Consider the following 26,755-nt stretch of genomic DNA (forward strand, 5'->3'; position numbering starts at 1 on the left):
GTGGGCACTTGTCAGCGTGTCCTCGTCCTCCAGGACGTCCCAATCCACGTTGGCAGCTACCTCGTCATCATTGTCGTCATCATCGTCGTCGTCATCATCACTGCTTACCTCCTCTCCTCGATCCCGTGCTTGCTGCTTCCGTATCATCTCCTTCTTCTTGAGCTCCCTTGTCCTCTTGTCCCACTTGGCCACGTTGCGATTCGCCGCCGCCAGGACCCGGTCCTTCGGCACCGGGGCCGGACTCTCCTTGAAGGAAAGTCTCCTCGGTTGGTCCCGCCATCCCAAAGTTAGCATCAAGGGGTCAGAAATTCAAGCGAAAAGAGGAGCATGGGGAAAGAAAGCTTACGAAGTCAAAAAATCCCGGTTCTGGCCGCATTGGGGGATGCCCCGGCACCAGATACACATGATCGAGGATGACACCGGCGGAGTCCTTCGAAGGCTCCATCGCCTCCTTGATGCGATGCGCCACCTCGGAGGGAGGAAGCACTTCATCAACAAGCATCGTCCCTTCAAACGACACTCTAGGCACCATCTAGTGTAGGGGAAGCGCGCGCGCCATTAGCGGTGCCACCCTCCTCACATGGTAGAGGCCAATGATCCCCGACCCCTTCATGCCTCGGTCCTTCAAAGCGTGGAGGGTGGCAAGAAGGTTGGTGATGTGCTTCTTCTCCTTAGTCAAGACGCCCCACTTCCATGACTCCGGGGCCTCTTCGATGAGGTGCCCTGAATACTTTAGCAGGGGGGCATTCACGTCATCCCTGATGTAAAACCACTGTGAATGCCACCCCTTGTTGGAGGTCGACAGACGCATCAATGGGTAGCCACTCGCCCGGGTATGGCGTATATGAATGCTGGCAGAGAAGAAGTGCCGCCACAAATCAAAGTGGGGATCGATCCCCAGGAAACCTTCACACAGGGCAACAAATGCCGCCATATGTTGGACCCCATTAGGAGTAAGATGCTGCAGCTCCACCTTGTAGTAATCCAATAGCCCCTGAAGAAATCTATGCGTAGGTACGGCGAATCCCCACTCATGGAAGATAGCAAAGGACACGACATACCCTTCGGCAGCGACGACTCGTCCTCATCACTAGGCAGCAGCCACCCCTCAGCAGCGGCCAATGGGCGGAGGAGGCCACAGCGGATGAGGCCCTCCAAACACCGAGGGGTAATGTCGGATCTGCCCCACAGCTCCATTGAGGCGTCGAAAAAAAGGTGGGTGCGAGCTCGACAGCGGCTACGACGCGGACGCGAGCTTGATGGTGGCTATGACACGGATGCGAGGCTAATAATGGCGGCAGTACAGACGCAGGAGGCTAAGGCGATTGATGGCGGAAGAGTCAGACGCGAAGGCGAGGAGGCGGAATATGGAACCCTGGGGGCGAACCGCGTGGTTTTATAGGGGCGACAGATGCGAGAAGAACAATTGTCTGCCTCGATCTCTGAGCCTGCCATGCGCACCACCGCGTCACCTCGTGGGATACGCGCCCGCGATCCCTATCCTTTCCCACCAAAACTGCGCTGGACGGTTCACCTTCCCAAGCGGACCAGACTCCTTTCCCACAGAGGGGATATGGGTCAGAATGCTTCTTCTCTGGCCCACCTGGGCCTAGAATGTCCAGGGATCGACCCAATGGCCTCGACGACCAACCCAACAGAGGATGGGCCCGTAAGCAACCGAGACCCAGGTACACAAGCGTCAGTAGGGCCTCGATCCGAAGTCGAGCCCCAGCTAGGCTGACCCTGGACAAAATCCCCATGAACGGGACACCAGGGTTCCCTTAAAGCTTTCCGGTTGACAAAACCAAATCCCATAACCTTACCCGCAAAGGATCCAAAATTACCCCCTGGGCGGTCCTATCCAAATCACCCGGAGGCTCGGGGGCTACACCCAACGGGTGTGCTCGCGCGCACCCTCTGGCAAATCGAAATACCCTCCGAGCGATTCTATCCGAATCACCCGGGGGCTCGGGGGCTACTGTCGGGGACATAATACCGGGGTACCCAATGAGGTGGGACTAATAACCGTCGAACGTTGACACTCCCGATCAGACGAGAACGTTACTGCGTCTCTTGTCCGAAACGACGGAAGACTGGTTCCGCCTCGCCCGACCCCCGAGGGCTAGGCTCCGCCTCGCCCGACCCCCGGTGGCTAGGCTCTGCCTCGCCCAACGGCCGAGGGCAGCCTCCGCCTCGCCCGACGGCCAAGGGCCACCTATGCCTCGCTCGATGGCCGAGGGCAGACTCCGCCTCACCCTACAAGTACACCATGCTCCTTCATAAGGATGAGCACAGGGTATGACATGACATTCGAGTCAAACACAACACCAAGGACCATGCCCTGCTCCATAGCAGGAAAAGTACCGCTAGGGTACGACGGGATGGGCGCTTTAGACCATTCCGGCATTGCAGGGTCCGAACAATATTGTAGGCGCCACCTTTAGCCCTCAGACACGGAACCTGACATAGACATACGACAACCACTACGGTCCAGGAAGAGACTCGCGCCCTCTATAATGATGGATGTACTGTCACCACGCCGTGGTCCGAAAGGAGCGGCGCCTGCTCAACGACCCCTTGGGCCCACCACTCTGATTGGAGCACTCGCTTCGGCCTCCGGACGCCCTCTCCGATCGGAAGGCCTTGCCCAAAGCGCTACTTTCGACTCCGACCCCGCGTCCCTTCGACCGGGGCTCGTAGGAACCAGAAGACATGCAGAGAAAGGCAAGGCAAGGCTCACAAGTCAAAACCACTGTACCAGAGACCATATCCTGCGCGGAGCAGTACTCTGCAGCCACCCTGACAATCTACAGTGACATCGACAGTGTTGTAGGCGCCTACCATTATCTGGTACCCGCCGGTGTGGGCAACAAGGCTCGGTAGACGTGGACAACAAGGCTTGGTAGCATACGCACCCTTTCCCTCTCACTTGTAAAGCCGTCCCCTTCATCTATAAAAGAGGGTGCGTTTCCTCCAACAAAGGGGACCGACTCTTGACGGATAAGTTGAACACACACGACACTTCATACACAGCTGAGCAGTGACTAAGCTCTTGGCGTCCTTTTCGATCATTCCATCACAGACTTGGGACTCCTCCCTCTCTCGACTGTTTGTACTCCTACTACGAACCATTTTCGGTACTAATAACACGAGCAGCAGCAGCAAACTGGACGTAGGGACGTTCAACCCGAACCTGTATAAACCTCGTGTCCTTTAGTACACCATCCGGGCCTAACGCGCAATAATCATAAATTTACTAGCCGGTGTTTGTTCGAAACACCGACATGATGTGAATGGGAGTGCCCCATCTACTTTAGGTAATAATAACTATCGATTTGTTGGAGGCTTGACACACACGATCTAGCTTTCAATTATAATCATTCGAACCCACAATCATCGCAACATCATGTCTCCTCTAGTTCCCTTATGTGTGCCCAGGTTTTGCCGAGAACAACTTACCCACCACTTGTACCACCTTACCTCCATCTCCCATTGACGTCTTCCAAGCACCTTTAACCCCGCACTTCTCTTCCTATGATAGCTTGAGGCCCTCCATGAGCCCCTCGAGTTCTTCCCTGTCACCGCCACCTCCCTTTGAACACTCCATCAGAGCCATTGTTTCCACTAGAAAGAACAAAGAGGAGAAGGAAAGAGCAAGCCGATCCAAGTGTCGGACAGGCTGAAGAGGCTAGCAGTTTTGTGGATGAGACTGGATTTGAGTGTATTCAGACGGATTTAGGATTGATTTTGATGAAGAAACTAGTCCGAAACCCTAGGGCTCTAGGGAGGGGGGTTAGGACCTCCTGTGAGTCGCTAGAGAGACTTCTCGGCAGATAGACGTTATTGGGGATTTGTGGCACACTATGAGTATAGATATACTATCGAGTTGATTATGGATCTAAGCCTCTTTAGTTTTTTCTAGAAGAACTACATGGCCCATTAGTAGGTTGCCCAGGTCCATTACAAGAGAGAGGAGACCCCGGAGAGAGCCACAGCTAGAGATGGCCACGGAGACCCAGTCTCGGCTGACGATTTCATCTATTAAAAACAGGAATGATATGTTTTTACGCCCCATAAAGATACTAAGGTCAGTCTCAAATCGAAATGTAGAATGAAATGTGAGTATGATTTTTTAGATAATGACAAATGTGAGTATGTAGTCCTTTTTTTTAACTTGTATGTAACTTTTGTACCGAATTTACAACAGTGACCTTTTTTTGCAGTTTAGAAAGGTGGTGTTGATCTAGTATGCAGCTAGCTTTAGCCGCAGTACATACGTTCCAGTTCTAGTTCGTCCGTATTTTATAATGAGTCTAGTCTATAATAATTCATGTATACTTGGACAAAAAATGAAACTTAAATCATAGCATGGTTGAATCAAAATCCAGCAAGGACTGCGAGAAATCAGAAGAAATAATCTCGATATCTCGATCTATATACCCGCTGAGCACCTACTTGAAAATAATTTCATCCATACCACTGGCGCATGGTTAGGCTAGCTAATCCAACAGAATAGGTACTAAGGCTCTGGATCCATTAGTTACTAGTAGTTAGCTAGTTAATAGACCATAACTTATATTAGCTGGTATTAACTAATTTTGTTCGGCTAGTGAAATAGTTGACAGTTTAGTATCATGTAACAATTAGCTAAACTATTAGTTAGACCTGTTTGGATCCAAAGAGCTATATATAGCAGCTAACTATTATTTCCTTGATTAAAAAAGGGCCTAATACTTTTGGACAAACACTCTAAAAAAACACTGTTGGACAAACAAAAAAAATCAGAGTTGGCGCCTGGCACATATTTTTCAATTGTCATACCATAATCATACAATGGGCGGATCTATATACAAGCTAGGGGCAGGGTGCGGGTGCACCCACGCACCATATACGCACCCATATCATAAAAATCTATGCACCTACAATGCCAACGAACCCTGTCAAATTTCATCTAGCTCCGCCCCTATACATGCTACACATCGGGGGCATGGATTCACCTCTCAGTTTCTCTCACTCCTCACATGTGGATATACATGTGGTGGTGCACGCACATCGATGGGAGTATGGAAATGGAACGAGATGGGATCAGCCCAAGAAGTGGTGCTTCTTCTCGCCACCGGCCCTTCTTCTCCTCATGGTGCTCGTGGAAGGCGCCGGAGCCTGCTGCCGCAATCTCCTACATCTCGTGGCGGTGCGCGTGCTCCGGGTCCTTTGCCTCGTCTTCTCGTACTAAAATTGTCCACATCACGAGATGATCATCATATTTATCAGTTGGTTTGATTCGTTCATGTATAATAGGACACTTATATATATACACTGGTTTATAGCAGCATTTTTTACAATTATTGTGAACACTACGATTCATACATTGGTCTGACTCAAATTATGCATACTTTATACCCCCTGTCCAAAAAAAGTGCAATTCTCGTATGAGAAATCAAACGATTTGAAGCTTGACCAAATTTATATAAAAATATATTAACATTTATGATACAAAATAAGTATCATTCATTTTATTATGAAATATATTTTTATAATAAATCTAGTTAGAGACAAATGTTAATACTATTCACTATAAATTTGATTAAAGTTAAACTAGTTTGACCTGCATGCAACTCATAGTGTGGGCAGCGGTTTCAGCGGCCTCTATACTATCCTAGAGGGATACAGATATTGAACGCTTATTATCGAACTTTAAATGAAAACAACGGGTGACAATATCTTATATTTCCAAATGCTTCTCCCGTTTATGTTGCAAATGGGCCCTAACTCCGCATTTGGAAACGAGGTCCAGGCCCAGCTCCAAAGTGAGTAAGCAAAGCCTACGACTAGAAGGTAGGGGGACATCTTTTAGGCAGGAAGCGACATCCTATTTCCCTCCATTCTCCTAGCATCTATTTTCCCTCTCTACCCCTGCGAACGAGGCGCCGCCACCGGTCGTTCCCTCCGTAGCCTCCCGCTGCGCAGCCCGCAGCTCCTCAGCCGCAGTTCACCCCTGCCCCCCTCCCACCCTGCGATGACTGGTCGACCATCGCTGATGCCCTATGCGAGGGCTACCCCCTTTCTCTCAACGACGACTCTCGGCGACCGTCGCTGCTAGGTGGCCAGGTCTTCTTTGGGCTCTTCGCCGGCGACAAGCACCACCAGGTACACCCACTCTCCTTGGTCTTCCCTTCCTGCTGTGCGTAAGAGCACCCAAACCCTAACTTACTGTTTGTGTTCGGATCTGATCCGTGCCAACTCCACCTCGTCTTCAACCCAATCTCTCCATTTTTATTTTCTAAAAAAAATCCCACCAGTAGAAGCCCTTCAATTTCCCAACGTTTTGCCCCCTACAAATTCAGTCCATCCTTTGTTGTGATGTTCCTTTGTTTCATTTGGTACAAACAGTTTTTGATCTGAGGATGGGTAGGGACGATGAGCAGCAGTGGCGGACGTAGTATCATAATATTGGGTGTGCAAAACATTTTTCCCTTTTATTTTATTTATAATTATATCTAACTCATTATAAACAAGCTTTTAACATGCACACTTATAAACTTCAAAATAACTATGAAGTATTTTCAAACTAAATATGCGATGACTACTTTCATAACTTTTGATAACTCACTTGGTGACTTGGTACGTATGGAATGAACACAAGTCTATATATGTATTTATAGCTTTATGGTGGCAACCTTCTACACTTCTCTATATGTTAGAATATCTCTCATATTTATCTATTCCCATATATTTCTCATTACACAAAATATCAAGATCTAGAGTGTTCCTTGTAGAATATTATTTGCCTAGATATTTCTCATACAAAATATCTAGATATAGAGTATTATATTGTCTAAAGTACGATAATTACTCCAATTTATTTGGAAGGTTTCTCACGTAGAAGTTTTCTATTCCATAAGATACTAGGAAGGCAAATGTGTCACACCCCCTAACATATTTTCTATACTATGATCATATTTTTTTTCTCTTAATAAAATATTGCTTTTTCTACTCTAGAAGTTGTTTCTAACCCGAAAATATATTTTACTACAAAGGGGTAAGTAAAAAAATGTTCTACCTGTAGAAAAAAAACATTTGTTCCATAAAGGACAACTAATGTCATGTAAGAGTGGCAACATTCCTAATTTATTAATTATGCAGTATTGTTATTTGCACAATACTTTTTTCGAATGCATAACTGTTTTTATGGTTAAACTATTTCTATTCCTATCTGTAAGTGTACCTAACCCTTTAGTGGGTTTTGGTGAATTGAATGACAACACCATTAAAGGTCTAACAAGTTTATTAAGTGTTGAACAGTAAATTGAGTTTATTGCATACACTTGTAGATTGTGGAATGAGAAGTGTATATAGGTTCAACAAGAAGGCAAACTTGATGATATTCCACATAATGTTCAAATCAAGGCCAAAGTTGTATATTGTTGTATTGGAAGATCATGGAAACAATCTAGTTCAAGCAAAAGACAACAATGCAAATGGAATCAATAAGATGACTTCTATGTTGTGGGATATCATAGCATCATGTGAAAGCAAGCATATTTGGCAAATGGCAAATGAGACATGAGTTGATAATTTTGGATTGGTGTCTATAGTGGCTTGCTTTGCATGAATAAGAAGAGTTTGATAGTAGATTAACTTTGATCAAGGATTGAAGAATGAGTCAAGAATGCATAAGTGAAGAAATACCAAGTAAATGTTTAAATGACAAAGGACACAACTCATATTGGATATAAGTCGGTCTCTATGTTGGTTTGCTTGTATGGATAAAGATTTGGAAAATCACTTTGCATTAATATGATCAAGCTAGAAGTATGAAGATAGAGATTGATGTGAGTGTTAGGAGTGTCAAGACAAAATGAAGAAGATTGAAGGAATCGTGAATTGGCTTGACCATATTGATGTTGATTCATATATCTCAATCTATGTGAATCCAACTAAAGCTTGATTGATCTCAACATTCATATCTAGAAGATATTCAAGCAAGGATCACAATATTAAAGAAATAGTTTTTCAATGGATGCTTAATATGATGTGACTTGAGCATGGCTTGATAAGGTGAAGATAGCAAGGAAAGGGCTTCGAGGGACTAAGCGAAGGTGAAGGGCAAGCGACGGCTTGAGAACCGAGGTACCATGGCTAAGGTGAAAAAGAGAGTACTTGCATTGAGTCGAGAAACTAATCAAGCTATGAGGAGTCATATTATGTTGAGGATCAAATCATTAGTGGAAGTGACTTGAAGCCATGAGGTGAACTCATATGTATGGAAATGGTTCAAGTCACATGGTCAAGGTATAATGGGAATGAGGACAATACATTCGATGGTGGAGCCCCATTTATAAAAGGATGCGGTGACCAACTCAAAGGTGTTTAAATTCTTTGATATTTTGAATTTGAGTTTAGGAAAAGCCGTACTATAAAAGGGGATACAATGCACATGCTTTAATGTGAAATCAAGTGCTCATTTACCCACCAAATATCCTTAAAGCCTCAGCCAAGACAGCCATGCTTTCACTTTGCCACCTTTATTGTCTTGGCCAGTGCGGCAGTGCCGCACCCAGAGAGCGGCAGTGCCACTGTGTGGCAGTGCTCCACTTAACTGACCGTTGGGAGCAAAGGGGTATTTATACCTTCTCTTCTCCCTCCAACGGTAACCGTTTTTCAGATCGACCATTCCCACTCCCAGTGCGACCAGATGTCTCTCTCTTGCTCCTCTCTCTCCATTGGAAGGATCCCAAGCTTCTCCTCTTAATTTCCAATCAAATCCTTGTGAGATTAAGCCTCCAAACTACATTAGAGAGCAGCCCCAACTATTATTCAACTGCCAAAGCACTTGGTTCGTGTTTTTACCGGTGGATTGCATTTGTTACTCTTGGAGCTTTGCTCCTAGCTGGCTAGGCGTCGCCTGGAAGCTTCCAATCGATTGTGGCAGCTCCGGGACGTTTGTGATCACCCTCTATAGCTAGTAAGAACCCCTCATATCAAAAGACTTGCTCTCTTGACTTGAGAACGAGGATAAGGTTGAAAGAGACCAAAGCCTTTGTGGCTTCCTCAATAACATGGACATAGGCAAGCCTTAGTGGCGAGCTAAACCATGGGATAAACACCTTGTCTCTCTTGTGTTCTTGCTTTGTCTTGTGCTATACTTGTTTGTTGGTGATTCTAGGGTTTGGTCTCGATCTACTTGTGCATAAGCTTCCGCTGACATTCAGGAGGTGAAACAAGCTCTACTCTACCCCAGGAAGCTTAGTAATTTATCCGATCTAAATTTCCTTAGATAGATTTTGAATTGTGCACTCGACCTTGTCTGCAGGTGCGATAGTGCCGCTGTTTGTGTGCAGCAGTACTGCTCCTCTGGAGCGGTAGTGCCGCACGTGGAATTTAACTTCTGCTCGAGTTTGTTTTAAACAGGCCTATTCACCCCCCTCATATCCTTTCACTATCCTGTCATGTCAAGCCTTCTTTTGCTTTTGCCTCATAACGATGTATATCTTTTCAGCTTGTATACCTTTGTTTTCGGTTGGAGCTTTTCTATGGACTTAATGCCACTATGTGCCTCTACTGTCTTTGTGCCTTGCGGATAATAAACACTCGCTTAGATAGATTTGTTTAAGGTTGATAAAGTGCGACAATTCTAACACATGAAAGTATTTTGCAACCTAATCTTTAACCCTGTTACAACATAAAAATCCTCAGAGAGAGTGCTAGGAAGACTCAAATTGTTCACGAGATATATTGAAGTGCCAATACTCTGTATTAGTTCTTGTTAGAGCATGAAATTTTTTTAATTAGTTCATACCATTTTTTTATTGATGATAGCAGTGTTCCTAGTTCATGGGAACTATTGTTTCATGTTTAGCAGCACAAAAATATTTAATATTCACTTGGGAAATTGTCACAAAGAGAAAATTGTTTTTATTTTAGAACAATGTTGTTATCGCTTGTTGGTTTGTGAAATTGGTATATGTTCTTGTGAAAATGGCTTCTAGCTTCAATAGAAAAATAATCAACCTTAATAAAATATAAAAAGTTCCATTTACTTATTTACAATGTACTATATATTTACTAGCCACTGATAGTGTCCAATGAAGAGAGTAGATATGAAATTTCTGTTATGTTATTTAAAACAAATGTTTTACTAGCCATTGATAGTGTCCAATGAAGAGAATAGACATATGAAATCAACAAGAATAAAAAATTAAAAGGGAGAGAAAGAAAAAAAAACACAAATTTTCAAAGAAACTGAAAAACGGCCCACAAGAAGCCCGTGCGTTTTTTTTTCGCCGTCTGCTTCCCCTTCCGTCCGCTGCCCTCCTCCTCCTTCCCTCCTCCTTCTGTCTCTCTCTCTCTCTCGCTACCCTCTCGCCCAGACGACTGTTGGGCCGCCGCCGCCCTTGGCCAGGTGCTGAGGCTTTCCTTGGTCTCTTCGCCGGCGATGAGCACCCACCAGGTACTCCCACCCCTTCTCTTCCCTTCCCTTATGCTGTGCGAAGCTGAGCACCGAAACCCTAACCTAAAGCTATTTAGCTATTTGACAATCCTCCTAACTTCGAAGTTTTTGCAAAAAATATTCGGTGTACATGTGTATACCCATGTCCCTTTACTGGATCCGCCCCTGATGAGCAGGTTGACTCTATGGAGATTGACGACCAGAAGCAGCAACAGCTAGAAGCCCCCGCTGCCGTGCCAGAAGGGTTCAACACTGACTATCTCCGTGTCTACTACGGTAAACTGATTCCCCCTTATAATGCATGGAACGGACAAGTAAAATGAAACAGGATCCATACCATCTTGTCGGTCCATAACCATCTATTTTCTATCTTCATTTATCATTGATTCTGCACAAAGTTGTGATGCTGCATCACAGATTAGGGGATCTTTGTTGTTTCGATTAATTCTGTGGTTGCTTTTGTTGTATGTGAATTGTGATGGAGACATCTAACAGATGAGGAAGCAACTGGCTAGCATTTGCTTGCTGGAATAGTTCCCTTCTCCTCCCAATTGCTTGAGAACCTTAGTATATCTTGTTTTCATACTCTCTTTTTTTTTTTCAAGACCTTGCACATTTTGTTATTGATCTGGTGTAACTAGGCATGCTCTCACCTGACTGAGGCTTTGCATTTAAGAACCCACTCGACTATGTAAGGGATACTACAGTGTCTTTGATTTCCTGCTGCTTGTGCTAACAACCAGGGTTATGATCTCAGGAAAGCTCTTCCCATATGGTGATTTCTTCAAATGGCTTTGCTATGGAAATGGTTTGTGCTCACATCCTGGTTCTTTGGTTAGGAGTTAGCCTTGCACTCGTGCTGTGTCTTGATTTACCAAATTTTGTTTTCTATAGATGGAAAGCACCCCGGATGTGATCAGTCATATGTTGGACGTCGAGAGTTTTCATTTACACTGGAGAATGACATCTACTTGCGCTTCCAATCCTTTGATAGTGCTGCTGAATTGGAGAGTTCTATCAAGGAGAAGTGCCCATTCAAGATTGATATTGGACCTGTCTATAGCGTAGATGTATGATGCAGCATCGCTAAACACATAAATTTCTTTTTGAGTTTGATTATAATTTTCTGCATTATACTCTTTTCGCAAGTTCTCAGCTACCTGATGAATCTTTGTTTTTTCTGTAGCCTTCAAAGCGTCATGCTTACGCCCAATCTGGCAATAATGTCTTTGTACCAGTGGAGAGAGAACTAATTTTTGACATTGTAAGATAAGAAGCTTGCATTATCTTTTTCATTCTATTTTCCTTTTATATTTTGCTCTGTATTTTTGTGCAACAGTTGCAAGCTGTCAACATTTTTATTCTTCCCAGGATATATCTGATTATGATGATGTTCGCTACTGCTGCTCTGGAGCTGATGTCTGCTCAGACTGCTGGCCCTTAATGACAATTGCTATCAAAATTTTGGATACTTCTCTTAGAGGTATGTCATTTGATTATGCAATACATCAACCACCCACTTTTTCAAATTTATCCACGCGAACTACAGATTTGCAGTGCTTATTATAATTGAAATCATTGTTTGCAGATGATTTTGGTTTCAGTCACATACTATGGGTATACAGTGGCCGTCGTGGTGTCCATTGCTGGGTCTGTGATAGCAGAGCAAGAAAGTATGTTCAAATTTACTTTATCTGTTTCCTATGCCTGTTGATCCTAAAACACATGTTCTCGTGTTAGGCTAAGCAATGAACAAAGGGCTGCAATTGCTGACTACTTTCGAGTCTACAAGGTGACACACTTCATCATGCATTACTTTTGACGCCGTTTCTTGCCCTCCTTCAGAAATCTATTTAACCCTATGAATCTATCTCAGGGTGGTGAAAATGCACTGAAGAAAGTATCCTTGGCTGGACCTGTCCTCCATCCCTTCCTTGCGTATGTATTAACTGTCACGTCATTTTGTTTGATCTACCAACGAAAATTGGAAGAGCTAAATTGATTATTATGTAATTTATGCTCCTGCAGCCGGTCATACATGGATGTTCTCAAAACCTTCTTTGAAGATAGGTTGCTCCTTAGCCAACAACTCTTTTCATCAGAGGAGAGATGTCAGAAGATACTTGATCTCATCCCTGATGAAAGTAAGAAAAGGCACCATGAGAAATGAACGTTACTCTCTGACATACTCCCTCCATTTCAAATTATAAGATGTTTTGGCTTTTTTAGATACATTGCTTTTGCTATGTATGTAGACATACTGCATATCTAAGTTCATAACAAAAACTATGTATCTAGAAAAGCCAAAACATCTTATAATTTAGAATGGAGGGAGTAGCTGAAATCTACTACCCCTTGTTTAGCATGCCATAGATCTGTTCACCATCATTCTGAATTGGATTTGATTTCTAGATGTTGCTAGTGAGGTCCATGACAAGTGGCAGGGAAATAGACGATCTTCTATTTCAAAGGAAGATGTCAATGTGACCAGATGGGAGCAATTGAAGACGACTTTACAGTCAGGAAAACCCAAGGTTCATGTTTGATCTCCTACTTACTTTTTTTTTCTGCGTTTTATCCCCTAGTTCCTATTTACTTTTGTTCGGACATTTGTCTGTTTATCGATCAATGTTTATTTCTTTTGGTTACACTTACACCAGATCGTGTATAATATTCCAAGTTCTCAGTTACGATCATATCCGCTAATTCATCTGATTATGTTACATAATAGCTCTAATTGTTCTCTGTTTCAGGCTCAGGGGCTTCGTAGATGTGTGGAAGAGATTGTCTTCTCATACACATATCCTAGACTTGACATGGAGGTAAAAGAAAATTCATCAGTTGTCTTTGTTTGCACTGGTAATAATGTACTAATGTTCAAGGTTGCTCTCGCTCCTAATCAACTTTATACCCATGCCAGGTATCAAAGCACATGAATCATTTACTAAAAGCTCCCTTTTGTATACATCCAAAGACAGGTAAAAGTCATAATGCATTCAATTCCTGTATTAGTTTGTAATGTGATAATAAGGTGGCATGCTCTTATGCTCAAGAGAGAGGCTTTGTATATGCATGCATGTCCTTATGAAACCTCTAGATTCCAGAACAGATGCATTCACTCAAATACCTTCGCCATTTTTCATTTAGTTTATTCTAACAACTGCAGGAATAATGTTCGTCACACAATGCACCCTATTGCTGACAATTGACTGTTTATTTTTCTAGGTCGTGTTTGTGTTCCAATTGATCCCAGTAACTGTGATGATTTTGATCCTGCAGCTGTTCCGACTCTATCACAGGTATGGTCCATAGAGCCTAGCATGAGAAACACTAACATTTCATATCCTTCTGCCAAGCATCATGGTGCAATGCTGATTTGCTAAAACAAGTACACTTATACAGCTTTTAGGAGAGCTCAATGCTACTGGTTTTCAGACAGATTCTGAAAATAGTAAGTGATTAGAACCATGCTTCTTTTGTGATTTGTGTAAAAACTTATTATTTGTAATTGCAAAAAAAAAAAAAAACATTCTAGTACCAACATGCAGCCTTGCCTAACAGGCTAATATGCCCTCTTTTTTATCCTATTGAGTTTCAGATTTGGAAAGAACGTCCCTTGGGAAATCCATCAGTTTTTTCAGAACTTCCTTTCTGCACCCATTGCTGAAAGCGTGCAAGGTATGGACTCTGTCCTATTTCATTTCTGTGCCAATGCCGGCATCCATATGCATATATGTGAATAATTGAAACACCGCAAAATATCTTTGGTAGCAGAAACTTAGGCACTATATGATTCTCTTCACCCCCCAGCCCCCACCCAAAGAAAAAAAAAGATGCTTGCTTACTTTCCGTTAATCGAGCATTCTGTTACTAGGAATTAAAAAAAGTTAGGATGCTCGCTTACTTTCCGTTAATCGAGCATTCTTTTAGTAGGAATTAACTCAATCTCATGGTTGTGACATTTCCTGAGGCATAAGTCCGAGTCTTTCTCTGGCATGTAATTTTGCAGGAGGAACTGGAAAGTGCATATAATGCAAAGCTTCAACAGTCCAAGAATTCCTTGAACTGGTAAAAATCTAGGCATGTTTCTGCCTCTATTATCAGCCCCTGTCCGGCCGTCCCTGAGCATTCCAACTGTGGCATGGACCTGGTGCTATAGGTGGATTATCTATGTGACGCTGCCAACCTGTGTTGCATGCCTGGGACTGGGATGCATGCTACCATGTCAGTTTGAAGTTGTATCTACGAATGTGACCTGTTCCGGTTCAGGAATTGCTATCGTTAGGTTTCAGTTACTCCCAAGGGGAAATGAATGTAACACTTGGTGGCCGACGGTGGCAAGATAATCATGCTACCATGTCAGTTAAGTTGCATCTACGAATGTGACCAGGGGTAAACCTGTACTGGTGCTGGAATTGCTGCCATTAGGTTTCAGTTTTGGGCACTGCTCCAATGCTCCTCTTTTTAAAAAGTACACAGATCTAAAAGCAACCCATCATCATTTTAATTATCTTTTTCTTAATTGTTTTCCTCTTGGGTCCCCAATGGGTCCGGCCCATCCAACCCAGCCCAATTTCAGCACGACCCAATCTCTCTAGATCCCGTTTGTTCGTAGGCTGGTTCGTTGAACGGCGCCGCCCATTCCCGAGGAGCCGTAGCCGGCGGGCTGACGAACCAAGAAACAGCAGCCGGTAGACCAAGCGGACTTGCAGCGCCTCCCTCTTTCTCCTCCGATCTCATTCGCCGGCGAGCGTAATCTCAGTTCTCAATTGAATCATGAGAATCGCTCTATTCGCTTGCCTTATAAGTCGTATTTTTTCAGCTAACGAACAATATTTTCCTCTTACAAGAAATCAGCTAACAGTACTTTCAGCCATGGCTTATCAGCCAGCAAGTCCCAAGTACATGCTTTGGGGGTGTTTTTACCTTTAAGATTAGTTTATTTATCTGGTTGAAGGGTTACAGTGACGGTCAAACACTCAAATGGATGGAGACATGCTTTAGGTCATTTCATGCAAATTCATTGCTCAGCAGATACTGATTGGGCTGCTTGGAACCCCGACCAGGTATTGCCTCACCTTGCTTACTGCGCTCGCACGCTCAACAAGTTTGCCCTCGCACGCTCAACAAGAAGCTTGACCGGATGAGCAAAGCACTCGCTCAGCGAGGCGATGGAACCAAACAGCATCTCAAGACACCTTTGCATGCAACTCTCCCTCGGTTTTGAACTAAGGCCAGTTTTAATGGAAGTTTTATATAAGTTTTATTAGCATTAAATAGGTTGACACATGCTCCCTCCGTACTTAAAATAAAGTCATTTTAGGGGTTGAGAAGAGTGTTCGGCAGGACTAAAAAATAAGTTAAAATAGGTGTAAGAGAAAATATTATTCTATCTGAAAACACTGTTCATATAAACAGTACCTTGTGAGTGCGCGCCCCAGCCCCAGCCGAGACGTCCAGCCAGCCGAACGCCATCGACATATTCACATATGAAGTCGGATCGTTTTGGACGAGATTACCCCGGCCGGTCCCTTCTTATCCCGTATTCCCGTAATCACGCCTCCTTGCTTTGCCGTCGTCCATTGGTTCGCACGCGCCGCGTCGCGGAGACGAACGAGGCGCTCGTCTCCGCGCTGCTGCGGTCCTGCGCCACGTCCAGGGCGCGCGCGGCGCTGCTCCTGGAGCGCGTCACGGCCGCGCTGCCGCCCAGCAGGCTAGCGTCCCTCCCATAGCAGGTGTTCAGTGAGGCCGTGGAGCTGCTCCGTGATAGGCTGGCCGTCTCCAGGCCCGCGACAAGGCGGCGCTGCACGTGCTCGTGCGCACGGCAGCGTGGGGATGCAACCGCGTCAAGGCGGCGCTGCACGTGCTCGTCGACATGCTCTTCGACAACGGGGCGGAGCGCCCCGCGTGCGAGCTCGTCCTGGCGGCGCTGGACCGCCTGTGCGGGTGCACGGAGGGGCGCGCCGACCTGGTGGCGCACGCCGCGGGGGTGGCAGCCGTGGGCAGGAAGGCGCTGAGGGTGTCGGAGGTGGCCGCGGACAAGGCGGTGAGGGTGCTGCGGTCCGTGGCCAGGCACGCGGCCACGGCGGAGGTGGTGCAGGAGATGGCACAGGCCAGCGTCGTGGTGACGCTGTGCGTGGTGGCGCACTCGGAGCAGTGCGTTGCTGCTAACCTCACCTCCCTCCCCCGCACGCTCAGAGGTCGGAGCTCACTGACCTCCATGGCCGCGACCACCATTGCCGCGAGCTCAGAGCGTGTCCGCTCGCGCGTCCGCTCAGCCACTCGGAGCTCGCACGTGTCTGCTCAGAGCTCAGAGCGTGTCCGCTCGGAGCTCACAGCGTGTCTGCTTAGAGCTCGCGCGCGTATACTCCGTCGCGCCGTCGTGCCTGCGTCCGCTCGTCCGCCGCGCTGTCGTGCCTGCATCCACTCGTCCGCTCTACCACGCTGCCGCTCGTGCCCGCGTCCGCTCGTTCGCTCACGCTCGCCCTCTCGCATCTGCTCCGCCGCGCCGCCGCTAGTGCCCGTGCCCGTGCCCACTCGCGTCCGCTCCGCCGCGCTGCCGCTCGTGCCTGCGTCCGCTCGTTCGCTTGCGCTCGCCCCGGTGCAGGGCCGTCTCAATAATTTTGAGGGCCCTCGTGCAAGTAAGGCACAAAGGGCCCAACAATCTAATCTTTCAAAATGACGTTTCAAATACATAATAGTACTACTAATAAGAGATAACTTGCAGTATATATTTAGTTCAATAAAAAATGACATTACATCGAATTGAAGAAGCAAAAAGAACGGTAAAATAAATATTATGGTTACCTCAAATGTAGTGTTTTAGTGCTTTTTAAAAGAACCGCCTTCGGGCATTTCTGTACCACCATCATTGCCATCAGCTTGTGCAATTATTGGTTGATCTTGTTCCTGCCTCTGATCTTGACTGACTTCGGCATTCATTGAACTTGGAAAAAAAACTTATGTATAGCACCTTTTTTTTTATTCTTTCTATTGATCTTCTAGTTTTCTCTGTTTCCTTGTTTGATAACGACAAATGTTTCTTTGGCGGCATCTATCATTTTCAAAAAATATAATTGAATTAGAATTTAGAAAATTAGATTCCTACAACTGATAACTGAACTGGAACTGCAAATTTGCAACTGCAATCACTTACGTTGGCCACAGAGTCACGGAGCGCCGAGTGTCAAACTGACAAACTGATTCAACAAAACTGGAAAAAAAAACTGATCAGGGACAGGGAGACATACAGCCAGATAGGGAACGCCGGAGGGCGGAGGCAAGACCAGAACCTGCTGATCGTGCGCTCGCCTTGTTGCTGAGTGCTGACCTGAAGGGCTGAAGGACTGCAGCATGCCGACGAGGTCACCGTGCCCACCGCCGGCCACCCTCAATCCGCAGAGATTCCCGCGAAGCACGCCGTCACCGAAACCGCAAAGGAAGTCGCGACTCGTGATGGCGAATACGAAGGGTCGCTCGCGACCAGGGATACGATCATACGAAGCGGCACCATCAAATGGACTGTATGAGCCTGTATACCTGTAGTAATGAGGGATATACTCATGGGCCCCCAACGCCATGGGCCCCCGGCCGTCGCACTCCCTGCACCTGCCTATCAGACGGGCCTGCCCCGGTGGACCCTTCCCAGGTGGACTCCCCCGCGCGTTTTCCATGGCTTCGCGGTTGGCTGCCTCCGACGGTTGGCACTCCAGCAGCCTGCGAACCAGCGCGGCGCGGCTCTGAGCCTGTGGCCGGAGACGGCCTCCGCTCGCCGTGGCTCCGCGCCCACGGCGCGTGCGCCCGCACGGATGGTCTGCTTCCCCTGCTTGCTCCAGCGGCCGGAGACGGCATCCGCGCCATGGCCCGTGCGGCTTTGAGCCTGCGGCCGGAGATGGCCTCCGCTCATCATGGCCCCGCGCACGCCGGTGTCCCGCGCGAGCACGATGTCCCAGAGCTGCTCGACCTCGTCCTCGTCGGCGCTGCTGTCGTGCCTCGATCTCAAGCGCCCATTTATCCTTCTGCACGCGCGTGATCTTGGACATGGCCTACTCGGCCACCGACGCCGCGGCGCTGCGCTCTTTCTCGACTCCCGCTGCAGCTTGGCGCAGGCCTCCTCGTGGGGCTGGCAGCGGGGGCAGGAGCACTCGCAGCGACACGCCGGGCGGTGCCCAACTACATAGCGGCGCCGGAATCGGCCAATGGCCCACTGCCCGATTGGAGTGGGAGAGAAGGGGAGCAAGGTAGATGAAAGGGGCATGGGCAAAAAGGACATCTCACCGTCCTTCCCTCTTCTCAAAAGCCAAAAATAAATATTTTATTAGGCAGAGTGCTCACCAGCAAATTTGACAAGAACCAGCGTGTCCTCTAGCCAATCGCAAAAAAACGGTGTAAAAAAAACGAATCTCACAGCGTCCTTTAACTTAGAGCCTCATTGAGGTAGCCGGTCTAGCAAGAAGTCATCGTTGTACTAGAGGAACCCGATACCATATTTATTAAGGGAAAACATAGAAATATATACCATAATTAATCACTTCTTGGTATACTAAATGCTGTCTAAAACAACTTTATTTTTGAGTGTGGAGGGAGTAGACATTTTTAGTAACATGGCAGCATATTTAAGAAGAGAGAGAAGAAATAATAAAACTCTCTTGGCACGATTACCAACTCTTTATGAGTCAAGAAATTAAATGCCAATTAAACCATAGAATGAAACTCTCCACTGAGAAGGAGTGTTTCATCTAAGTTTTATTTCATTTCTCATGACATGGCAGTCTTGAAAATAACACCATAAAACTCTCCACTGAGACCGACCAAATAGCACTTACTCTGAAGCAAAACCAAAACGCGACAATGTTAAGGCCAGTCTCATGATGTTTTTAAGACTAGCATGTTATTGAATGAATTAAAACATGAATGAAAAACTCTCTCAATGGAAAGCTAAATACAAATAAAACACTCACTCTTAATGAAAAGTTTTATTATATGATTTTATAGACATTTAATTTCATGACTTAAAGAACTAGGAATCTCGTCAAGAGTCATTTCTCTTTCTTCCTAAAAAAGTCGTATCATAAAAAATGTCTACGCTATTAAATGCAAATAATCAAATGAAACTCTCACCGAGACTGACCTAGTATTTCTAGTCAAGAGACAGGGAACAAAACCTAAGATGCTGAAAAAAGGATGGTCTAACCTGCTTTTGCTTTTGCAACCTTTGGTTGGGCTTTCCCACCTGCTTTTGCTTTTGCAAAAGACAACCAAAAGGCCTAAAAGCCATAAGTGCTTTTGCCCAAAAGCAACTTTTTCTATAGTACAAATCAAAAGCATCTCCCCTGTTTTCACTGGCTTTTGGATAAAAAAAATTTACCAACTGCCATTGGTTACATTGCGTACCAATTCGTTTTTATGGTCTCCTATCCGTGACTTCTTGCTCGCATCCGACGCCAGCTCCGACTTCTTCCACGTGGCTCCGGCGGCAGGCTCGGCACCAGTGGTGGCGGGCGTGGCCCTGGCAAGCGTGACCTTGGATCCGGCTAGCGAGACTCCTCCCCTGTGCGGCCTCGATGAGCTCCCTCCCCTACCCTACGGGCGCGACCTCCACCGCCGCCGCGAGCGCGAACTCCCATCGCCAGCGTTTCGAACCTTGCCGTCCGATGAGGCCTCTCCCCATGCACGCACTAGAAGAAGAGGGAAGAGGCTTCGCTCGTCTACGAGTTCAGAGCTATGGGCTGTGGATGACATGTTGGGTCGGCACAACATTTTTTTCAAGGGAGAATTGGATTCTTGCCCTTACAATTTTCAGAAGTTGGAGATTTGCCCTCACAATTTGAGGAATTGAAGATTTGCCCTTCATATTCTTGCCCTCCCTGAGCTTTGCCCTTTTCTACGTATGAAGCCTTCTTGGACCCACTTGCGGCACTTGTATTTCTGTATTGGACCAAAATGCCCCCCTGGACAAGAGGAAAAGGGAGAGGCGAACAGGCTGAAGCCGCATCCATCCATCTCCCGTGCTTTTCCCTTCGCCCTCCCGTGTTCTCTCTCCCTCCCGTCTCTCTCCCTCCTGTGTTCTTCCCCTTTCTCCCTCAACAAACCCTAGAACTAGAGAGTGGAGACAGCGGGCGATTGGAAGCTGACCCGTGCGTGTCCAGTGGTGGCGATGGAGGCGCCCTGATGGAGGGACCGGAGTCGAGCGCGCCGATTTGCCGCACTGGTGCGACAACGATGGAGAACATTGCTCCTAGGTAATCTTTCCTCCTCCTTTCCCTTGTTGAATTGTGGTGACCACAGTTCCCTTGATTTGGTGGAATCGATTAGCTGTGCATGTATACACTTTGATTTGGAGTTTGATTTACTGCATGGTAGGGATGTGATGTTTGTGCTAGAGGTTAAAGTCCAAGGTTTTGCTTCCAAAGATTCTGCTAGTAGGAAATGTTACACAAAAGGCCATGTGTTTAAGTGGGATGTGGAGTATGGGTCAATGTCACTGGACTTACTGTTGAAAAATCTGGCAACTGAATTGAATCTGAGCAGTAACCAGACACCCACTGTTTGGTTCTTTAACAAAAGATTGAATGAGGATGCCAGAATAGTTGGTGAGATTCAAATGCTAGATTTGTTTGAAATGTATAAGGAGGAGATGAGCTGTGAGGTTGTGGTAGGTGTATTCGATAGGTCAATTTGTGTGGAAGCTGAATTTGATGCCATGGAGCCTGTATGTGTGGTTCCTCATGATGATGCAAATGTTCAATTAGATGCAGAGGCAGCTGCCAACATGTCTAAAGAACCCACTAATGCTGCTCCTGATAATTCAGAGGCAGCTGTTGATGTCGAGCCAGATAGAGAACCCAATATATTTGATAATGCTGAGGAATATGTGGGCGTTGATGATGAGGCCATGTATGGGATTGTGCCAGTTGCTCCTCAATTTGCAAAGCCAACTGACAATTCTAACACTAATGTTAGGGCTGAGCCAACTTATGCTGAGTCATCTGATCCATTCTTCCATGTTGAGGCAGAGGCAGAGGTGGATGATGCTGACCCTCTTGAGGTCCAAGTACTACATGATCCAAACAACCCAAAAATAGAGGTGGGGGCGTTGTTTCCTTATATAGTTGCATTCAGAAAAGCAATAAGGCACTATGCTGTGAACAAGGGGTTTGAGCTTGCTGCCGGGTACAAATCAGATAAGTCAAGATTCACAGCTAGGTGTGCTGCTGAGGGATGCCCTTGGAGAATACATGCTTCCACCATTTTTGATAAGAAAACTATACAGGTACATTCTTTGTAGTTGTTGTTTTGTATTTGATAAATGTTCTTGTTTATATTTGCAAAAACATTACCATGTCTATCTGCCTTTCTATAGATCAAAAAGCTTCCTTCAGATCACGATTGTCCTACCACCAAGCTTAGAGTAGGGAGAATGTCTTCTTAGGGCTGGTGTGCAGATAGGCTTGGAGATTGGGTAAAGAAGAATCCAACAAAGAGAGCAAAGGAAGCAAAAGAGAAATTGGAGGGTGACTTTGGAATTAAACTAAAGTACTCAAAAGCTTGGTCTGGATTGAAGGTCGCCTTGGATAAAGTTCATGGTACGTATGAAGAGAGCTTCCAACTTCTTTTCAATTGGGCTGCTCAACTAAAACAAAGTTCACCTGGAAGTCATGTAGACATAGAGTTAGAGAAGATTGGTAAAAAATATAGGTTCAAGAGGGTTTTTTGTTGCTTTGAAGCCATGCATTGATGGATTCCTAGCTGGTTGTAGACCTTTCATTGGTGTAGATGCATCTTTTTTGCATGGAAAGTACACTGGACAGTTGGTTGCAGCAACAGGTGTTGATGGGCACAACTGGCTGTACCATATAGCATATGCTATTTTTGACTCAGAGACTGAGGACAACTGGACCTGGTTCCTAAAAAATCTGCACAAAGTCATAGGAGACCACCAGGACTAGTTTTGTGTTCAGATGCTTGTAAAGGACTAGAGAAAGCTGTGGAGGCTGTTTTCCACAAGCTGAAAACAGGGAGTGCATGAGGCACATGTACAACAACTTCATGAAACACTTCTCAGGGGATGTTTTCACTGACCATCTCTACCCTGCAGCTAAGAGCTATACTGACTATATGTTTAAGTGGCATATGAACAAAAATTTTGAGTATGCTCCAGCTGCACTTAAGTACCTTGACGAGCATCATGGTAGAATTTGGTACATAAGTGCCTTTTCTGAAGAGAGCAAATGTGATTATTTGACTAACAATGTTTCTGAGAGTTTCAATTCTCAGATCAAGCACTTGAAAGGTCTTCTCATCCATGAGTTAGTAGACAGGTTAAGGGAGCTGATAATGGAGAAAAGGTATATTAGAAGGAAGATTGGACAACAACTGCAAGATGGGATCCTACCAGGTATTTTGAAGGAACTGAATCTTATAAGCACCAATCTGAAGGTTGTCAAGGTGAAAGTTAGTGATGATGACTTTGCTGAGGTGACACTACTTGATGATTGGAACAACCAGAGAAGGCATACTGTGGATCTAAAAAATCAGAATTGTTCATGTAGAGAATGGCAGGTAACTGGCAAGCCATGCAAGCATGCCTTGGCATGGATACTGTCTAATAGAGGAATGCAGATAGCTGACTTCGTGCATGAGTATTACTCAGTTGCTAAGTTCAAAGCTGCCTATGAAGGAAGGGTTGAACCAATGACAGACAGGTCCTAGTGGCCAGAAGTTGATCTTGGGTTCAAGGTTCACCCACCGTTGTTGGGAAGACCAGCAGGTCGGCCAAAGGTGCAAAGGGTTAGGAGTTATCTAGAGAACAATCCCAACAAGAAGAAAGTGAGATGCAAACGGTGTGGAGGTTTTGGACACTTCGAGAAGACCTGCAAGCTTGACATGGTTGGAGAGGATGGTGAAGTTGCTAGACCCAACAAAAGGCAAGATTTTATTTGAATTATTTACTGTTATATGCATTTTACTAGTACTGTGGTTTAATGAAAAGTGCATTTACAGGAAGAGGACAGATGATGATGCTGGACCATCCAAAGCTGATGATGCTGGACCATCCAAAGGGAATAAAAAGAAGGCTTCAAAGAAAAAGACAACTTCTAAGAAGAAAAAAACACCGTTGAAGAAGAAGCAGAAGAAGGATGCTGCTGCTCCTCTAGCAAAGGTTGTGAGAAGCCTGATGGACATGTTCTGTGGAGGACACTGAGACTAATGGTGCATTTCCAGATATTTTGTGACCTTTGTTTTGTAATATAATGTTAGTGAATTGTCAACTACATGCCTTTGATGGCAGCAAACTGTGAACTGTGTGTGATCTGTGATGGAAGTGAACAAGTTGAAATGCTTATGTGAACCCTGCTGAATTTTATTTGATGACAAGAGCATTGCTCAATTAGATGATAGAATGACAAGAGCAAAGCTCAATTATATGATAGCATACACCACCAGATTGCTTGTTATGGTCGGCAAGACCTATGCTAAGAGAAGTGGCAAGACCTATCAGACCTAAACATTGGCTACAGCCTCAGGAGCCTAAGCTCTAACATTGCTCAAATAGATAACAGAATGGCAGCAAGGCTGCAAATTCCAAACTCAATTATTAGCAAATAGCTATTGTCATACATCTGAAGGCAAAAGCCACACACACTGCTACATCACTTCCAAATTGTGCTCAGAATACAACCAATGACTACACCTACACACACGGCTGCAATAATGACATAGTCCTTCTTTAGAATCTCTACTTGCACCTTCCAACTTCGAGACATCATTCACAGCATTGTCAACTTTTGCCTTTATTTTATCGAAATCTTCCTTGAACTCTAGAATAGGGTCGACAGACCCATGTCCACCATCTGCACAACTAGGAAGGATCGCCTTCTTCCACCAAATTGGATGCTGCTCTGGATTGCGTAGGACATCTTCATACTGCTTCTCGGACATGATGATGCCATATGTAGTTGGGTCATCCTGCAACCGATGAAACCATACCTTCATGACCACCATCCAAAGGCACAAAGTTGAACAAAAAATTTTGACTTACTTTGATGTTGTTCGGACACTTGACGAAGGTCTGGCCAAAAGTGGCCTGCTGCTTGCTTCGGATCCGTACTAATTTCACCTTGCAGTGTGGGCAGTCCACGAGTGGGGCGAAAGCCGAGCTCTGGATGCCCCCCGAGCTGGAGCCAGCAGCACCTCCTCCCATATACTGACTGCCACTCATCTGGGCAACAACAGGCACCATATGCACATGACAAAGACAGGCGGGCGTAAACGGCGATAAGAAGTAGATGCGCCAAAGGTCGGGCCACGACGACAATGGGGTGTACCAGGGAAAAAAGGAGAAGAATGGGGCACCTCCAATCGCCGTTGCCTTCAATCGCCGGCGTCGCCTTCAATCTGCGCGGCCACCGCCTCTCGCCGCACGGCCGCCTCCAATCGCCACGCGCCGGCCTCAAGGAGCCGCGCGCCCAGCTCCAGTCGCCGTGCGCGCCCGCCGCCTGTTGCCCACGCGCGCGCCTCCAGTCGCCCCCGCGCGCGCGCCCGCCTCGACCAGCCACCTCCAGTCACCTGAGCGCTGGCCTCCAATCGATGGCTAGGGTTCTTCGATTGAGGTAACGAGGAAGAACACGGGAGAGAGAAACCGGTGAGGGAGATAGAGAGAAGACCGTGGGTTCAATACCCGTTCGGTTGAGTTAAAGATTGATGGGACCCAGGAGCATTTTGGTCCAATACAGAAATACAAGTGCTGCAAGTGGGTCCAAGAAGGCTTCATACATAGAAAAGGGCAAAGCTCAGGGAGGGCAAGAATATGAAGGGCAAATCTCCAATTCCTCGAATTGTAAGGGCAAATCTTCAACTTCTGAAAATTGTAAGGGCAAAAATCAAATTCTCCCTTTTTTCAAAAGCTACAACTGCGGAACCAAACGGGCTTTTAGCGTTTCTCGCAGCTACTTTTCCAAAAGCTACTTTTCCAAAAGACACATCTTTTATTAATGAATGAGGTTCTGCTAATTACATCGCTGCACAGATTAGCCACAAACTGTCACCACGAAACCTCTATGTACACGGTATTTACAACATTTACATACTATAAACTGGTACTGTTTCCAAGAGAGCTCACCAGAACGGACACCACCTGTGAAACAAAACAAGCAACAAACAGTGAGTAACTTAGTCACAAAAAACGATGGCAGCTGCAAGAAAAAGGGAAGTACGAAGAGATTCATACCCGACATACAGGCTGTTCGGCTGGGGCTGAAATGATCGTATACGATCGTAGATTATTATTGTTGGCTGGTTTGATGTGAGAGAAAAATATTGTTCTGACTGAAAATTTACGATCGTTTACGACCAGGCCCATAGTTTTGGCACAAATTTTCGTGTGAAGTCGCTTGGAGTATGAGCTTCTGAACCTGAACCTTCACTGACTCACTGAGAGACCAGGTTGCGCATCCCGGGCATCTCCTGAAGCCAAGTGTTCGCTGCCGTGTTGGGTCGAGCTACCTGCTCCAGCCAAAGCTGACCCCGAAGAGAAGTCACGCCCTGTTAGCTTGTCACTCATCCGTGCCATCACAGCTACAGCACGCTCATTCAAAACCTCATTGGCATCACCAAGTTGATTGACGGCCTGCATGGACAACATGAATGGTTACTCATCCAGGTACGTGGCAAGGTTTAGTGCAATCAGACCATGAGGATGGAGAAGAGCAGGCAACCTGTAGCAGTTCCCTCTCACGTGCTCCTCGCTGAGACTGTCTCCAACGGTCCGGACGCAAAAGCGATAGGCATTCGATGGTTTGCGTCCTGCACAGCAAAAAGGTTAGGGACCCAAAATTTCCCTTTTCCAACAGCCGACGCAAACGAGAAGCCCGTATGGCCGCCCATCCGAACGCTGCCCGCCTCGCCGCGTTGGGCCACGGACCCGCCTCGCCGTGCCGGTCGCCCTCCGCCGCAGACCCACCTCACCGCGCCGGCGGCTCCCCGCCGTCTCCGACCACCTGTGCGCCCGCCTCTTCATCCCGGAGATCCCCGGCGGCGGTGGCTTCAAAGAGCTCCCGGTGGTCGTGTACTTCCACGGCGGCGGCCTCGTCTTCCACTCCACGGCGTCAGCGCAGTCGGGGCCGAGGTCCGCCATCCACGCGTGGCCGCTGAGTTGGGAAGATCTTGCCCGGCCTCGCCGCCTCCTCCACTCCTCCCGTGGCGGCCCCGAATCCACCTCCCGGCTCGCCCTGCCCTAGTGCCTTCCAAATCTGCGGCGCGTATAGTCTGATGTCGTCGGTGGCGCCTGGAGGCGAGGACGACGAG

At 46.4% G+C, this 26,755-nt stretch overlaps 2 protein-coding genes, 2 long non-coding RNA genes and 1 pseudogene across 7 annotated transcripts; 3 read left to right on the top strand and 2 right to left on the bottom strand.

The window, feature by feature from the left end:
• The first annotated feature begins 10,302 nt into the window (after window positions 1–10,302).
• LOC136508078 (uncharacterized) lies at window positions 10,303–14,897 on the top strand. Of its 4 annotated transcripts, none has more exons than XM_066502690.1 (17): window positions 10,303–10,450; window positions 10,627–10,726; window positions 11,208–11,258; window positions 11,345–11,520; window positions 11,637–11,714; window positions 11,822–11,933; window positions 12,039–12,123; window positions 12,191–12,242; window positions 12,327–12,388; window positions 12,479–12,594; window positions 12,863–12,984; window positions 13,204–13,272; window positions 13,371–13,428; window positions 13,676–13,749; window positions 13,853–13,901; window positions 14,043–14,128; window positions 14,460–14,897. In XM_066502690.1, the coding sequence occupies exons 1-17, from the start codon at window positions 10,436–10,438 to the stop codon at window positions 14,520–14,522; spliced, it is 1,368 nt and encodes a 455-aa protein (XP_066358787.1). In that variant the 5' UTR covers window positions 10,303–10,435; the 3' UTR covers window positions 14,523–14,897. The 4 variants fall into 4 exon arrangements, with proteins under 4 accessions (XP_066358787.1, XP_066358788.1, XP_066358789.1 ...); XM_066502691.1 differs by having other exon boundaries at window positions 14,049–14,128; XM_066502692.1 differs by having other exon boundaries at window positions 13,210–13,272.
• Window positions 14,898–15,939: 1,042 nt separating this feature from the next.
• Window positions 15,940–16,968, top strand: LOC136507760 (E3 ubiquitin-protein ligase PUB23-like). Its single transcript, XM_066502382.1, has 3 exons — window positions 15,940–16,137; window positions 16,221–16,650; window positions 16,802–16,968. Exons 1-3 carry the CDS (start codon window positions 15,940–15,942, stop codon window positions 16,966–16,968), a joined length of 795 nt encoding a protein of 264 aa, XP_066358479.1.
• Window positions 16,969–17,060: 92 nt separating this feature from the next.
• LOC136509608 (uncharacterized) lies at window positions 17,061–18,699 on the bottom strand. Its single transcript, XR_010772396.1, has 3 exons — window positions 17,781–18,699; window positions 17,607–17,663; window positions 17,061–17,504 (listed from the first exon to the last, which is right to left on the bottom strand). It is a non-coding gene; the product is annotated as an uncharacterized lncRNA (long non-coding RNA).
• A 3,170-nt stretch (window positions 18,700–21,869) lies between these two features.
• LOC136508421 (uncharacterized) lies at window positions 21,870–23,161 on the top strand (annotated as a pseudogene).
• A 1,153-nt stretch (window positions 23,162–24,314) lies between these two features.
• LOC136507888 (uncharacterized) lies at window positions 24,315–24,907 on the bottom strand. Its single transcript, XR_010771776.1, has 3 exons — window positions 24,806–24,907; window positions 24,492–24,671; window positions 24,315–24,418 (listed from the first exon to the last, which is right to left on the bottom strand). It is a non-coding gene; the product is annotated as an uncharacterized lncRNA (long non-coding RNA).
• Between the last annotated feature and the right edge of the window lie 1,848 nt (window positions 24,908–26,755).

This window comes from Miscanthus floridulus, chromosome 15, assembly GCF_019320115.1.
Source record: "Miscanthus floridulus cultivar M001 chromosome 15, ASM1932011v1, whole genome shotgun sequence".
NCBI lineage: Eukaryota > Viridiplantae > Streptophyta > Magnoliopsida > Poales > Poaceae > Miscanthus > Miscanthus floridulus.

Bases quoted from the DNA above. Each gene is read 5' to 3' on its own strand.
- LOC136507760 (XM_066502382.1), top strand. From the start codon at position 15,940: ATGAAGTCGGATCGTTTTGGACGAGATTACCCCGGCCGGTCCCTTCTT. The intron at 16,138-16,220 runs GTCACGGCCGCG...GCTCCGTGATAG, and splicing joins CGGCGCTGCTCCTGGAGCGC to GCTGGCCGTCTCCAGGCCCG. The intron at 16,651-16,801 runs GTCGGAGCTCAC...GTGTCTGCTTAG, and splicing joins CCTCCCCCGCACGCTCAGAG to AGCTCGCGCGCGTATACTCC.
- LOC136508078 (XM_066502690.1), top strand. The intron at 12,243-12,326 runs GTGACACACTTC...AATCTATCTCAG, and splicing joins ACTACTTTCGAGTCTACAAG to GGTGGTGAAAATGCACTGAA. The intron at 13,273-13,370 runs GTAAAAGAAAAT...TACCCATGCCAG, and splicing joins ATCCTAGACTTGACATGGAG to GTATCAAAGCACATGAATCA.